The sequence below is a fragment of the Orbicella franksi genome, chromosome 1, assembly GCF_964199315.1.
Source record: "Orbicella franksi chromosome 1, jaOrbFran1.1, whole genome shotgun sequence".
NCBI lineage: Eukaryota > Metazoa > Cnidaria > Anthozoa > Scleractinia > Merulinidae > Orbicella > Orbicella franksi.
This window is the reverse complement of record NC_138145.1, coordinates 23,155,799-23,170,352: the sequence shown is the minus strand read 5'-3', so window position 1 is coordinate 23,170,352 and position 14,554 is coordinate 23,155,799. Positions and strand designations below refer to the sequence as shown.

The 14,554-nt window shown below is 38.3% G+C and overlaps 1 protein-coding gene across 1 annotated transcript in view; it reads left to right on the top strand.

The window, feature by feature from the left end:
• Nucleotides 1-14,554, top strand: part of LOC145488435 (uncharacterized) — a 64,760-nt gene that overhangs the window by 47,158 nt on the left and 3,048 nt on the right. The window contains exons 42-63 of the mRNA XM_081467343.1: nucleotides 258-396; nucleotides 654-982; nucleotides 1,286-1,424; nucleotides 2,030-2,143; nucleotides 3,413-3,638; nucleotides 3,985-4,136; nucleotides 4,317-4,550; nucleotides 5,440-5,702; nucleotides 5,776-5,884; nucleotides 6,829-7,173; nucleotides 8,191-8,229; nucleotides 8,619-8,736; nucleotides 8,938-9,009; nucleotides 9,494-9,565; nucleotides 10,259-10,330; nucleotides 10,494-10,565; nucleotides 10,664-10,735; nucleotides 11,125-11,196; nucleotides 11,383-11,454; nucleotides 11,940-12,011; nucleotides 12,261-13,306; nucleotides 14,278-14,471. Of these exons, the coding sequence (XP_081323469.1) occupies nucleotides 258-396; nucleotides 654-982; nucleotides 1,286-1,424; nucleotides 2,030-2,143; nucleotides 3,413-3,638; nucleotides 3,985-4,136; nucleotides 4,317-4,550; nucleotides 5,440-5,702; nucleotides 5,776-5,884; nucleotides 6,829-7,173; nucleotides 8,191-8,229; nucleotides 8,619-8,736; nucleotides 8,938-9,009; nucleotides 9,494-9,565; nucleotides 10,259-10,330; nucleotides 10,494-10,565; nucleotides 10,664-10,735; nucleotides 11,125-11,196; nucleotides 11,383-11,454; nucleotides 11,940-12,011; nucleotides 12,261-13,306; nucleotides 14,278-14,471 (4,023 nt within the window). The remainder of the gene's footprint in view (nucleotides 1-257; nucleotides 397-653; nucleotides 983-1,285; nucleotides 1,425-2,029; nucleotides 2,144-3,412; nucleotides 3,639-3,984; nucleotides 4,137-4,316; nucleotides 4,551-5,439; nucleotides 5,703-5,775; nucleotides 5,885-6,828; nucleotides 7,174-8,190; nucleotides 8,230-8,618; nucleotides 8,737-8,937; nucleotides 9,010-9,493; nucleotides 9,566-10,258; nucleotides 10,331-10,493; nucleotides 10,566-10,663; nucleotides 10,736-11,124; nucleotides 11,197-11,382; nucleotides 11,455-11,939; nucleotides 12,012-12,260; nucleotides 13,307-14,277; nucleotides 14,472-14,554) is intronic.

The window sequence follows — 14,554 nt, the reverse complement described above, 5'->3', positions numbered from 1 at the left end:
TAATGGAAGTGTGTGAATTCTCGTGCGTCTGAGACAGTTCAGTTTTAAGTTTTTCTTTGTTTTGTTTGGTTTTTTTGGCATCGATGTGTTCTATGCAGTTTAAACTAATATTTTTAGATCAATCGACTAGGGTAAAAATTATAAACCTTACTACCAGCTAGAACGAAGTGACGTCAGCTTGGGGATAATTGTCCTGGATTTAAACAATAGGGATGTAAAACAATAGATCCTAACAGTTTAACGTCCCTTTTATTTAGAATTTCGCTGGAAACACAGACCGGGATACTATAATTTCTCATGAACTAAACCCACCAATCAGAGCACGTTACATCCGTTTCCACCCAGAGGCTTGGTATGAGCACATATCGATGAGGGTGGAGTTGTATGGCTGTCCAGGTAGCGTAGGAGATTTTCCTCTTACCTTTAAAAATAATAATAATAATGAATGTGTAAAACAAACATAAAATGTACAACATGATACAGAATAGTGTCAAATACTGAAGAATTCAGATGCTGTGGTAAAATTTAAAAAAAAAAGACTATTCGGACTGTTTCAAAATTCGTATGCTATTTGACTGGCGATATGCAGAGCCATACATCATTTTATTCATCTATTTTAAAGTTGTTACAATCTTACTCCACAAAATCTTTAGCTTGTCTAGACGCTCTTGGCATGGCAAATGGCGCAATCACTGATGGGCAAATTAGTGCTTCTTCGCAAATAGATTCCAGTCATGCTGTTACTCAGGCCAGACTTCACTTTAAAGCAACTGCAGGCAAAGCAGGATCATGGTCAGCTCGCAGTAACCATGTAAATCAATGGCTCCAGATTGATCTAGGGAGTCGGTACAACAACGTGACACGTGTGGCAACACAAGGAAGAAATGATTCCCTTGAGTGGGTAACCAAGTACAAACTGCAATACAGTAACGATGGTGTGAACTTCCAGTACTACAGAGAACAAGGACAAACTGTAGATAAGGTGAAATGCATGTCGACCTAACTTCCCAAAAATTTAAAGATCTGGGTTTTTTTTTGTTTTTTTTTTTCTATATTTCATACCAGTTTTAAAGCGAACGGGATTCACCTTCTAATGGGAAGGAGATTAAATGGTGCATTTTCAGGAGGACTCTGATAAAGTAATCAATCCTGTCGCTTCGTCATGCTGATGTTCTCCAGTTATTAGACTAGGTGAAGATTAGTTGGTTAATGAAAGGATCTAGATTGTAGCGATCGATTTTTTACGACGATAATTCCTTTACATGCTACGATCTTTGTATTTTAGAATTTTACTGGGAATGAAGACCAGGACAGTGTTGTGCACAATGAATTAAACCCACCAATCAGGGCACGTTTTATCCGTTTTCTACCACAAGAATGGGTTGGTCACATATCAATGAGAGTGGAGCTGTATGGCTGTCAAGGTATCGGAGGCTTTCCACCGTCATTTTTTTAGCTTTTGCATATTTTCCTATATCTGGCTAGACAAGACTGAAATGAGATATTTTCTCTTGCATTATTGTGTGTGTACTTTTATGCATATGTTGACTATTACCGCTTGCTAAAAGTTTACAATATAATTAAATATTGAGGACAGTTCACTAGATTTCATTTCAGACGTTGAAAGTCTTCTTATCCTTCACTTAATATAATTAAATATATATATCAAACACGAAAGACCATGTTTGAGCACATTTTCAAACACCGAGAAGGGAGTTGAAAATACGATGCACAGCGGAGTATTTTTCACGAACTTCGAGGTGTTTGGAAATGTGATTAAAAATGTCCAGAGTGGTTGATACATCTTCTCGATCGAAACTAAAACTAAGGAGAAAACTGACAAGAAAATCGTAAAAATTCTTAATACCAGATATCCAAACACCGTCACGGTCATGATTTCCTTTGTTTAAACTTTATGAATTATTAAGGACTTAAAGAAAGTTCAGGGCACCAGCCATTTCACCAGCATCCTAATCTATCCTGAACATAATTCACTGAAACGTGAGAACTATATTATGAATCAATTTAGATGACCGTTTATGTGACATGTCCGTTGACTGGTGTGGATGGAAAAATGTGCTTGGTTGGAAAAGAATCAAATACAAAGAGCTTAACCAGGACCATCAAGATGAGATTGACGAAGGTAATTGCTGCGGAGCGAGCGTAGCGAGCGAGCAGCAACATAATCAGGATTTGAGAAGAATATATAGAAGGGGGTACGAATTCTCGAATTCATCACTTTTTACCAGAATGCATTGCAGTTAACCAGACTGCACTGCGCCACTTTTACCAGAGTGCATTGCACCTCGAACAACACGAGGATGTCATACTCGTCGAGCCGTCGTCCTTTTTCGCGTGGATTCCACTGAGAAAGTTTGCACTGATTTACCTGTAAAGCGATGTGAAGGAGATCGTGCTTGACTTTTAAAACTCTTGCTATGCAGTATGTGAAAGTTTGTAAATCTGGACGATTAATTGTGACATCTTAATCTTAGTATGTTACTTCTTAGCAGTCTCGCCTCCTTCGTCGAATTCTTAAATGAAGAGAAATCGTCGTTACCAAAGTCTGTAGAATAATTAAAACAAACGAAAACCGTGGAACACGCTGATTTCATATATGCTGCAACCTATTCCTTTTCATCGAAACATGAATTTAAGCTAAAGCTTGGGCATTTTCACACATCGCGATGGACACGTTCTCGACACAGTCTGTCAAGTTCTAGAGATATTTAATGCGAACCAGTACAGAATTTATAAGTTAGATTTCTGCTCCTACAATTTCCACATCTTTCGATTTTCGCGATCTGGTAAAGGGGAGGCTGATGTGTATCGTTTTATGTCCAAACATACTTCAGATCACAATGTGCTTTTTTGTCTCGATCCTTTGTCACACCTCGCCATCGATGCGTCATCATGCATGAAGTTGATGCATACAAGGACAGATTGTGACACCACGATTTGACACTACTTTGAGAAATAACAGTTAATTTAAGTCTTGAAACGCGCAGATAGATGAATCACGGCGTTAAATATGTCACTATTAACAGAATGTGCCGCAGCATTACTATCTTTTAGATACCCTAGTTACTTTAAAATTTTCCAAACGCTCGCAGATCTCTATTCCATCAGTAAGCCCACTGAACGATAGCTCTATCAAGAGTGCAGCCCGACAATTTGCTTTTTACAAAACTGCAAGTGTTTGAAACAGCAAAATAACGTGAAAGCAGTATGTCATATGACAAATCTTCTGGAGCACCTTTCGAGCAAATACTGAACACTTTTTCCTCTCTAGTCGTAAGATCTAAATGTTGTGAGCCACTCTCAAACATTGAAAGAAATATTTATTTCAAATGGTTCTTTATTATGCTTATGTTCGAGTTTTGGGTTGTGTTGTTTGGAATCTTTGACTCAGGCAACTACGAGATTCATCTTCCCGACATCAGTGGTGGCTACGTGTCATTCCCACATTTCCCATGGCGTGGTAGCGACTTTACCATCTGCTTCTGGTTGAAGACGAAACACAGTGGCTTTTTCATCGAATATGAAGTCGCCGCCTCTATAGAGCAAAATGTTACGCTGGTGCTGGGGCTTTACTTTCATAGCCGCAGTTTTGAAATTCTATTTGGCAGCATAAGAAGGTATCAAATTATTTTCTTACACTGTTTTAAGTGATATAATGAAAATTTATTCTATGATTATTAAGTGAATGCTGTCTGTAACTACTGTCCATTTATTTTCGTTACTGCCTTTAAAATGTGGGGGATCGGATTGTTAGATTTTCTTTGAGCTTTGGAATTGATGTATCGTGATAATAGGGGCAGGATGAGGCAAGGTTATAACAGCCGTTTGTTTTTTTGTTGTTTAACACAGTTATGTTTCACCACACCTGCAAGTTGCAACAGAATAACAAAATAAATATGGAGAATTTATTCAATCACTAATTCACTCACACTAACAGACATGTTTATAATTCTTTTTACACAGCAATATCTCAATGGGCGTGACAGACGACATGTGGCATCACGTTTGTGTGGTATGGGAAGGTGAGCGCGGGCTCTTGGCATCCTTCAAAGATGGCGAAAGAAATTATCAATCAAATGAGTTTCGAGCAGACTCACTTGATGTGGGGATTGGAGGTAACGAAGAATTACGTTTGTTTTACGTTGGTGGTTTTGTCAGACTCGTTTTCATCTTGACATTGTTTCTTGAAGTTAATTGCTAATTTAGGAATTAGCTAACAGAAAGAGATAACAAACATAAAAATTTACATATATATTTGGTTAATCTGGCTTAATAAGCAACATGTCTCTCCTAAGGCATAGGAACTACGACTATAGGCTTCAGAGCAACAAACAAAACTGAGTCCAATGACCTTGTAAAATTGAGTGGCTTCAATGAGTGGACGTATCCAATAATCGCAGAGGAGGTACTGCGCATGTCATATGGATGTGGTCATGAGGCAGGAAACGCAAAGGCGTGGGAAATAGTTAAACAAGGATTGAAGAAAAACGTTACGGTACAATGGTTTCGAACTTGCAACGATAGAAAAGGCGAGTAATTATGGAAAGTAATGTAGTTCAGGTTTGAGAACCGAACTAAAGGCGAATTTCAGTGGGCTACCTTAGCGTTTCCGAAAATTGAGTAGAATAATTAATCCTGTGAACATGCAGCAGGCGATACTATCACAGCTTGAGAAGATCAAGTAACCTAAGAAGTTTGCCAATATTTCGAACGCTTCTCTTGTAAAATCTGTCTGAAGATCTGAAAATGAGAAAAACTAAAAAATAGAAGTTAACAATTTATTAGAATCATAATCTGAATCTACTCTCAGGTATCTCTACATGTTTAAATTTAGTTAATTCAATTTGTATGAAATGCTGAAAGTAATAAAATTCGTTATTCATCTCGTGAAACATTGTTACTTCACTCGCTAACTTTTTGCATTTGGTTCGTCAAGGTAAGCTATGTTGCTCAAAGCGCATACTAAGCCCATGTAGTATTTAACTCTTACCGGGTCCTTATTTATTTACAGCTCCTTATTTGATGCTGGGTTGTTTGTTTTTGCTATCCATTAACAAACTTTTCTTACTTCCTCTTTCTTGTCAATCCAATTAGTTTTGGTAATCAAATGAATGTTAGTGCAGTAAAGGATTTGCAGTGCGACTGATATTTGAATGTGGTCTCTAAATTGCTCGAGACTTTCGGCGAGTACGATTTGAAAAAATTTTTAAATCGTGGTGTAAATTTTTTAATTGAACGAGCTTTCATTCGATTACTAATTTATCATGTGACTGAGAAAATTGCAAACGTGCCCACGTTTATTTGTATTGCAGTACAAATTAAAAACTAAATAATGATTTTCTTGCCCTCAGCCATTCACAATGAAGTGATTTGGCAGTCATAATGATCTTTCAAACTCAGACTGTTTGATTTGTTTAGGTGACCGACTTCTCATAGATACCAACGCAACTGGCTTTAACCAGACCGCTGTTCTTGTGAGCCCAGTATACAGCAGATCACACTATGGGCACAGCAAATGCTTAAGGTTTCGTTACATGTTGAAGGGACCTGGAGAAAAAGCACTGACAATTTATCAGATAGCAGACAACGGTCGAGAAATGCCAGTTTGGGTTTCTAAAAAGGAAACTGGTTCGAACTGGATTTATGGCCAAGTTCCATTGAGCTCTATTTCGAAGTTTCAGGTAAAGTTATACTAAGACCGCGGTCTGAGTAATTCAAGAACTACTCATTCATACATTTGATTTGTACCGATAGGTATCGATAAAAGGTGAAGCAGAGAAGAGTAATGACTTAATAGCATTGACTGGACTGTACATTGACGGAGAGAGATATTGTAAACACGAGCCACTGTCGGCCAAACAAGGTAACAAAAATAACTTAGTTGTGCTTCTTCTTCGTAGATTTCCGATTATTCAAGGGGTGGTTTTACGGCTCGGCGCATTTTTAAGCTGTAACATAAGCTCACTTGATTGTATTGCTGCTGATGAATTTTGCGGGAAATATTCGCCATTGAAAGTTGCTCGATCACTTGCGACAACGAAGCGATAGAGGTGGTATTTCTCATAAAAATTCATTTTGTATGTTCTGACCCCGTGCACTACGTAATTCCATTGTTTATGAACCAATCGAATGCGAGTGGATAAATCGTTTGTGATTGGTCGAGGGGACTAGTGCGATCTCCCGGGTTAGAATAAAGCCCCGGCCAAACGATCACAACATATCAACACAACATATCGCAACATCGTTGGCCCAGCATTGGCAAGCTCCGGCCAAACGATCGCAACATTTCAGCACAACATATCGCAACATTGTTGGGTGCAACATGTTGCGTGCGTTTGGCCACCCTGTTGCGACGTGTTGCGACATGTTGGGCATTGAAAATCGAACTAGTGCACATGCCTGGGTGCAAAATTGTTGCACGAACCTAGCCAAACGACTACAGCATCATGCAACATCCACAAATGTTCCATGAAAAATTTGACCATTTTCAAATTTGAGCCAACAACACCCAAGATGTCGCAACACGTCGCAACACATCGCAACAGGGTGGCCAATCGCGTGCAACATGTTGGACCCATCAGTGTTGCGTCATGTTGAGTTGAAATGTTGATATCGTTTGGCCGGGCCTTAATTCTTTATTTTCTGATTGTTTGATAAACTTAGTGAAAGCGCCCTTGTTTACTTTCAGATGAAGAGTTTCCTTAATTAACACAATTAAAGCAACAATGTGAAGACAGTTCATGCATGGAGAATTTGCATGTATATTGGGGATTAACGGATTAAATATTTTTATACTTGCTATTTCAGCTTGCAGTGAGAACTTATTCAACATGTCAGGATATTTCTTCTCTCCATCATTTCCTGGATATTATCTTGATGACATGTTCTGCACGTGGTACATCACCGTCCCATCTGGTTACGTCATTAACCTGAAATTCCAAGAATTCCGACTCAAGGATCATCCCATGTGCGAAAACTGTTTTCTTCAGATTTTTGATGGGCGCGACAAGACAGCACCCATAAAAGGCAGATTCTGTGGCTATATGTATCCTCCTATCTTAGTCTCGTCGTCAAATCATTTTACGATTGTCCTTTCTTGTAATGGAAATTTGCACAAAGCAAGGTTTAAGGCCCTCTATTACGCTGTTGGTGGTATGCGAAGTTCTGTATGTTTAGCAATAGCTTGTATTTGCATTAGCTTGTATTTCCTGATAAAAAAGTTGGGAAGCCTTAAATTCGAACCTGCCACAAAAGGGACAGGGGCATCCCACGTTTTCACCTGTCAGCCGAGAAATACCTGAGCTACCTTCTAGTTTTACACTTTTGGCACCTTGTGAAAGCGCCTTGGAAACTGAATATAGGTCATTATTCCATGAAAGCAAACTATACATGACCATAAAAATGAATATATAAAATATCATATATTTGAACTGCGGAGAAAGATATGAAGATATGATTGATCATCGCAGTTATGCACACAACTTAAGCAGTTATGAAATTAAAGCCTGAATTTTTTTTTTTCAGGCTTTAATCTCCCAACGGCTTAAGTTGTGTGCATAACTGCGATGATCAATCATGTCTTCATATACATGACCATTTTAACAAACAAAATGACATAACTTATAGGTTTTACCAGAGTATTCTTAGCAAACCTGAGACATATTTTATCAGAAACTATACGTCCCAGAAAATAAGTAGAACTTCTCGTTTAAGCTGCGACTAAGGGGAGCGCTGTTATTTTGATTCAATTACAAAATTAAATGGCCTGCTCTCAGCCAATCACGATTACTCATTTATAATATGACCGAGAAAATTGCGAACGCGCGCTCGTTAATTTGCACTTCAGTGCAAATTAAGAATTAACGATAAATTGGCCTGCTTTTTTCATCGCAATTTTCATTAATTTTCTCAGTCGTATAATAAATGTAATAAATACTAAACTCTTCTTAACTCGTAGAATGTTTAAAGATGACTACTACAATGACTTTGTAATAGACCACTTTCGATCTATGAAAATTCAGCTTGATAGTGAGGCCTAGAGGACACAAACAAAAGAAATGAATAAACATGGTCATTCAGTTTCCTTTGTTTGTGTCCTCTAGGCCTCGCTGCCAAGCTGAATTTTAATATACCGAAAGTGGTCTATTGGTTCATTCTTTCATTTTTCAGCTCTTGAGTATTCAGAATCGTCTTGTCTGCGTCAACAAGGTAAAAATAACGTCATCTTAGGATAAGCATCACAATTTTCCAAGCTTTAAGGAGGAGATCCATTTACCTTGGGGATGGATAATTAACACGTTTCAATATTTAAGGGTTGCTTGAACATGAAATTTCAACCATTTATCAACTATTTTTCGTACATTCTTTCTGAATCACAGCCAAGCGTTGTTTGTAATTTTTATTATTTCTTAGACATTAGTCGGAAGACCTCGTTGTCAGCTGGCAATTGAAGTTTTGACCGTCTTGTGACAATCCTTTTACTGGTCTTCTTCTACAACCTTACAACCTTCCAACTTGCCTCCGTTTATCTAACGTTATCAGTGTTAATTGAGGATAAGTTATGATTACTACACTCTGACGAGGGAATTTGCTTTTAGGGTGTCCGTCGAGCTGCGAATGCAAAGAGTTTGGCGAAAATCAACGCAAGAAGATTCTGGTCACTGGAGAGGATTTGCTTACTGTTCCGAGAAACCTTCCTTTCAACACTGGAGCAGTGTATGTAAAGAACAAAGAAGTCACAACTTTTACTTTTCTTCTCTCGCTTTTGATTGATTTATTTATACTAGCTGTGGCTGGTGTCAAGCTTAAGGCTTTGGTTAATTTCAATACAGCACGTGTCCTTGTTTTAAAAGCCATGATTTCATAGTTCCTAGGTATTTTTAAGGTGTTTCTAATGTAATGTCACCTGTTCACCAGGCATTTCCAGCAAAACCGGATCTCCCAGCTACGGGAGAAGGATTTTGCAGACCTCCCGAAACTGGAATATATGTGAGTTGATTGATGTTTTCAGTTAAGAGTGGTTTTTGTTTTCCTTAAAAGAAAGAACTAAATCTCGGGATTCACGTGAATCATAAATCAGTCGTGTTTATCTATTTTCCAATTCCCCATAATTCGTTCTATTTGCCCCCCAATATAACGCAAACTTTTGTTGTGAAATGCTCTTTGCAGGTCTGCATATTCCCAACAGCATTTTACAATAATAGTTTATGCAAAATTTGGGGGGGGGGGGAAGTGAATTATTAGGGTTATTTTCACATCATGATAAAAGCGATACCTTGATAATCGGGACTGAATTTGTGTGTACTTGGACTGCGCTCCTCATTGGCTCCTTTGTGTACTTGGGCTGCGCTCCTCATTGGCTCCTTTGTGTACTTGGGCTGTGCTCCTCATTGGCTCTTGTTGTGCTTTTGTATGAACAACAAGGATTCTTGTCAGTAAGGTTAATAAACGCACTTTCTTTCTTTCCCTGCAGCGATATGAGTTTCAATGTTCTCATTCACCTTGATGAAGAGTCTTTCCATAATGTAACGTTCGTCAAGACTCTGTAAGTATCCAACAGTAGATATCAACGCTAGCAACAACTACGGCAACATCAACAACAGACAACAAATGCGGTGACATTTGACTGTGGTATCTGTATAACTTTCTAGCTTCAGGCTTTGTCATTTTAACACTTGACCTTTGTAATCGTGGATCTCGAGTTAGGAAGGTGCCTGACTTTTGAAGTTTTTATTAATTTTTCAGGCTTTTTGATGAAAGTGTCAAACCTACTTCTCCGTACTATAATTAACCTCAATGCCTTATAAGATGCATACATTTTAGACAGTGTTAATGTTATTCTATGTGTGTAGACATTGAATTTTTAGATTTAATAGAAATCTTGTTGTTGTAACCATCTTAATGGAGGTTTCGCCGTTTAATTAAACCTGGAATTACTTTATAACTCCGATTTTCCGAACCTCTAGGAAACCTCTCAAATATCGGGTGTTTCGAGAAATTTGGGATAACATTTCAATTAATGTTCAACTGGTGAGAGGGAAACGACGTTTGGTCCGAGTTATCCGAAGTGCGCAAGATCGCGGGTTCGAGAAATCCTCTGTATATCAGAATCCACCATACTGAATGTGTTAGGATATATGCTGATCTTAGTGATAGCTGTTCGATTGCAGATTACACCATCACAGACAGTTCGATTTTTTCGGTTTCTTATTTTTTACTAGGTTTCTTGTTTTTCCAGGAGACTGGATTTTAACTTTATTCGTGCCCTCCCTGTTGGGGCGTTCAGTGGACTTCCTAGTTTACGCGTCCTGTAAGTATTTGTACAAGTTGTTATTTTTATAACGTTTCTTCATACACCTAATTTCAAATGGATTAAATTATTTAATTAAATGCAGCGAAGGCTTGTTTGGGAGAGGTTGTATTTATTAGAAGTTGTCTTACCTAGTCTTAATGGAACGTTTGATTTTTTTCAGTGATTTAGGAGCAAACCTTCTTCGCAAAGCCGTTAGTGGATTATTGGATGGACTGCTTCAGTTAGAAGTTTTGTGAGTGCTTAAAATTTCACAGTTAATGTTTGTAATTTCGTTGAAGTTTACGAGAGTGTTGAATTGAACGCAATTTTTTGCATTTCTATTTCTTTAAGGGGCTTGCGTTCAAATCAATTAAATGAGTTGGAATATGGAGTGTTTGGAAACAGTAGCAACATGAACCACTTGTGAGTACATTCGACTTTTGTGTCGTTACTAAACTCGTGTCCATTTGATTTAAAAGATCGTTTCTTTCGACGGCGTAGTTGATCAATTGAGTTTACCGAATAACTCGTTCGTAAAATGGTTAATTTAAAAGGGAAAAGGGAGTAAAAGTGCGATCAATGTACCATGACAGTTAACCATTACTCCCGTGGAACGATAATGAAATTAATCAAATATGGACTAACTTTTGCCATACATACCGTGTTAAAGCGTTCAGACCTCCAAGTAAAAGCATACGACAGGATCCCCGGTCACGCTCCCTGCAGAAATCGTTTAATTATATGCCTTCCCTGATTGCAATGTACCCTCACATTCATATCCGAATGTGAAATATTTGTTTACTGTTACTAAGGTACCTCCAGGAAAACAAGCTCACGACATTACCAGATGGCCTGTTTGGAGCTCTGTCACAACTGAAGTTATTGTGAGTATATAATGTTTAACCCATTCTTGACTACTGTTGGTTTTTGGTTTCCCTCCAGTTCTGCTGGGCAAGCAATTAAAATGTCTCTAAGTTGTTTATTAGGCGATCAACTCAGGTGGTAACATGGTCTGTTTTTCTGCGTAACTGCGTTCTAATTTTCCTGGTTAAATGTCGTCTTTTTGTCAGGAATCTAAGCAGCAATGAACTGACTGAAGTTTCGAAGGACACTTTTCGAGGATTGATCTCGTTGGAATACCTGTAAGTACGTTATGTTGCGAGAGATAATGTTTCGATAATTTTGACAATGTATAGTTTCGTGTGAAAAATGTGCTGGCCAGATTGAAAAACAAAACACACAAAAAAATTGAAGGTTAGTATAGTGTGCCTCTTTTGTAGTTGCGGAAACGTTATTAGAACAAAAATATGCACAGGATAATCTAAAGGATGATGGAAAAAGTTAAAAGGAATCTTAATCGCAAAGATCATGTGTTCAAGTTTTAGGAGGGATACAAAGTCTTTTTTTCGCGCTTAGCAATTAACTATGTAAGTAAATTAAGGAATACCAGTGTAGATAACTTAGGAATGTAGTGAAATGTATTGTATCGTAGGTGATGTGATGTAGGTAAAATATATTGTTAAAAGAATAACTTTTAATAAAATAGCTATGGTGCAGTAATAACAGGAACGTTTAATTGGCGTGCAGTTTTGATTTTAAAAAAAACTCTCATCATTTTTCCACACAGGTATCTGGACAGAAACAAACTCGCTAAAGTACCTTCAGATGCATTTGGTGAATTGACCAATCTGAAATATGTGTGAGTAATGTCTGTTATGCACTCGATTCAGTTTATCTCTATCATGTTACCCTTTTAGTACAGAAGAATGAATTTAACAACAGTGGCACGTAAAAAAATTGTGTCAGCTCCAGCTAGAAACTGAAAGTGGCAAGAAATACACAGAGTTATTTGAACTAACATTGAAATAAATGTATACGGCTAGCTGTTATATGGTGTATCATCTCAAAGCAATAAAGTGAATTGATATTTCTCGCAATTTTCACACAGGAAACTCGATCGCTTCATTCTCTGCTGCTATGCCGAGAAATCAATCGTAGGAGTTGACTGTGAGTCTCCAGTCGATGAATTCTCAAGCTGTGACGACCTCATGAAAAACAAAACTGTCCAGATTTGTATTTGGATTCTCGGAATCCTTGCCTTCCTCGGTAACCTCCTTGTTATAATATGGCGGATCATTGATAAGGAAGAGAACAGGGTTCATTCTTTTTTGCTGACAAATTTGGCAGTTGCCGATATGTTGATGGGGGTGTATCTATTGACAATCGCAATTATGGACGTCAGATGGCGAGGGGAATACTTTAAGCATGACATCGATTGGAGATCTGGGCTGGGGTGCCAAATTGTCGGAGTTCTTTCCATGCTCTCCAGTGAAGTATCTGTGCTGATTCTAACCATTATTACAATGGACAGATTTCTCTGTATCGTCTTCCCTTTCAAGTTCAAGCGCCTTACTTTCAAAACTGCCTCTTTTGCATGTATAGTAGTGTGGATATTTGGTGTCGTCATATCTGTAATTCCCATCGCAGGGTTCGACTACTTTTACGACAACAGCGGTCACTTTGGTTTCTACAGCCGCTCTGCCGTTTGCCTTCCTCTTCAGCTGTCTGAAGGAAGACCAGTGGGATGGGAATATTCTGTTGTCTTTTTCGTCGGTTTAAATTTCGTTTCTTTCATGTTTATCCTCGTCGCCTACATTACAATGTTTTGGACAGTAAAGCGCTCGTCCCGAGCTGTGCGATCGACAAATTTAAACAAAGAATCCGCCATGGCCAAGCGGCTTGTCTTCATTGTGATGACAGACTTTTGCTGTTGGATGCCAATAATTATAATCAACATTTTATCTCTGACTGGAAATTTTGACGATCCAGACAAAATTGCTTATGTGTGGATAGCAGTGTTTGTTCTTCCACTCAACTCTTCCCTCAATCCAATTCTGTACACGTTTTCCACCGAGAGGGCCAAACGAAGCTTAACCCAGAGGAGAAAAAAAGTCACTGGTTTCGTTATAAAGACGATAAACGGCCGAGGGGCAGGTAGGTTGAACCAGTCCTTTAAAAAGCTAAAATAAAAAAAAAATTAAAGCTGTATTTATTTCATGTAACGCATAGAACAAGTGACTAGCTCGTGTGCAAATGGTAAAAGTAGATGACCTTTTTTGTAACTGAGCGAGTTTATTAGTTTAGCGATTAGTCGTATCTTTTGTATTTCATACGCACTCCAAGGAACACTAATACTGTCATAAAACCTAAGAAAGTTATTGCACTCTTTCTTCATTGAACTGCAAACAAATGAGGTCATGGTGCCTGCCTAGCAATATGGTATAATCCCTAAACTTCCAGGTATTCGGGAGTTTAACGAAACCACGACGACAACGGCAACAGGAACGTCGCTAAACAAAAGGTTTAAGGAGCGAAACAATGGCTGTGCACGTGTGTTATAATTCTTGGTACATTTCTTTGCCGTCCTCTGCAAAACAACAACGTGAAATGACGAAATTCTGCGTTGTCTGGAGAACGTGAACGACAACGGCTAATTTTTTAAATTTATATTCAGAATTGAATACTGTGTTCCATATTCAGTTTCGAGGTAATTTTGACAGTGAGAAACAAACTACATGACTCTAGGATATCGCGAGATTCGTAGGTAAAATATAACTTCATTTTTTAACCGACGTTGTCCTCGGCGTCGCCGTGGTGGTTTCTTAAACTCCCTATTCATTAGAGCTACGAATCGAAACAAGCTGACAATCCATGAACGAAAAGAGTGCGCTGAAGTATTCGACTTGTTTTGCATATAACTGAAGGCTTTATTTGATCCTAATTTGAAGGTTTAATGCCGCGGAGCTGTTGACCGCAGAAGACAGGAGGAAGAAACTTTCACAGTACTACAACACTAGACTGTAAACCGGCAATTCTTTTAAGGGATATAATTAACTGCCAGCTATATTTCATGGGTCTTTGTGAACAATTCTAAAGAACTTTTGTTTTTCTTTATCCATTTTAAGATGAAAATCAGTCGGTTGCTCGACTGAGAAATCATGGTGACAACACTGCTCAATCCAACGTCAGTTCCAGTCCTTCGCAATTACCCAAAGCAGTGGGAACACCGGAACAAGAGAGCAGACAAGTTCATGTCGAGCTGAGGCTGATTGAAGAAGTTAACATACTCCAAGACGACACTGCAGGAAACCGTTCAACAGTGAGTGCCTAAGAGAATGTTATTCTTGTAGAACAGTAAGCCTTGGAAAACGACACAGTGATAATACACTTAAAAATTTGTTC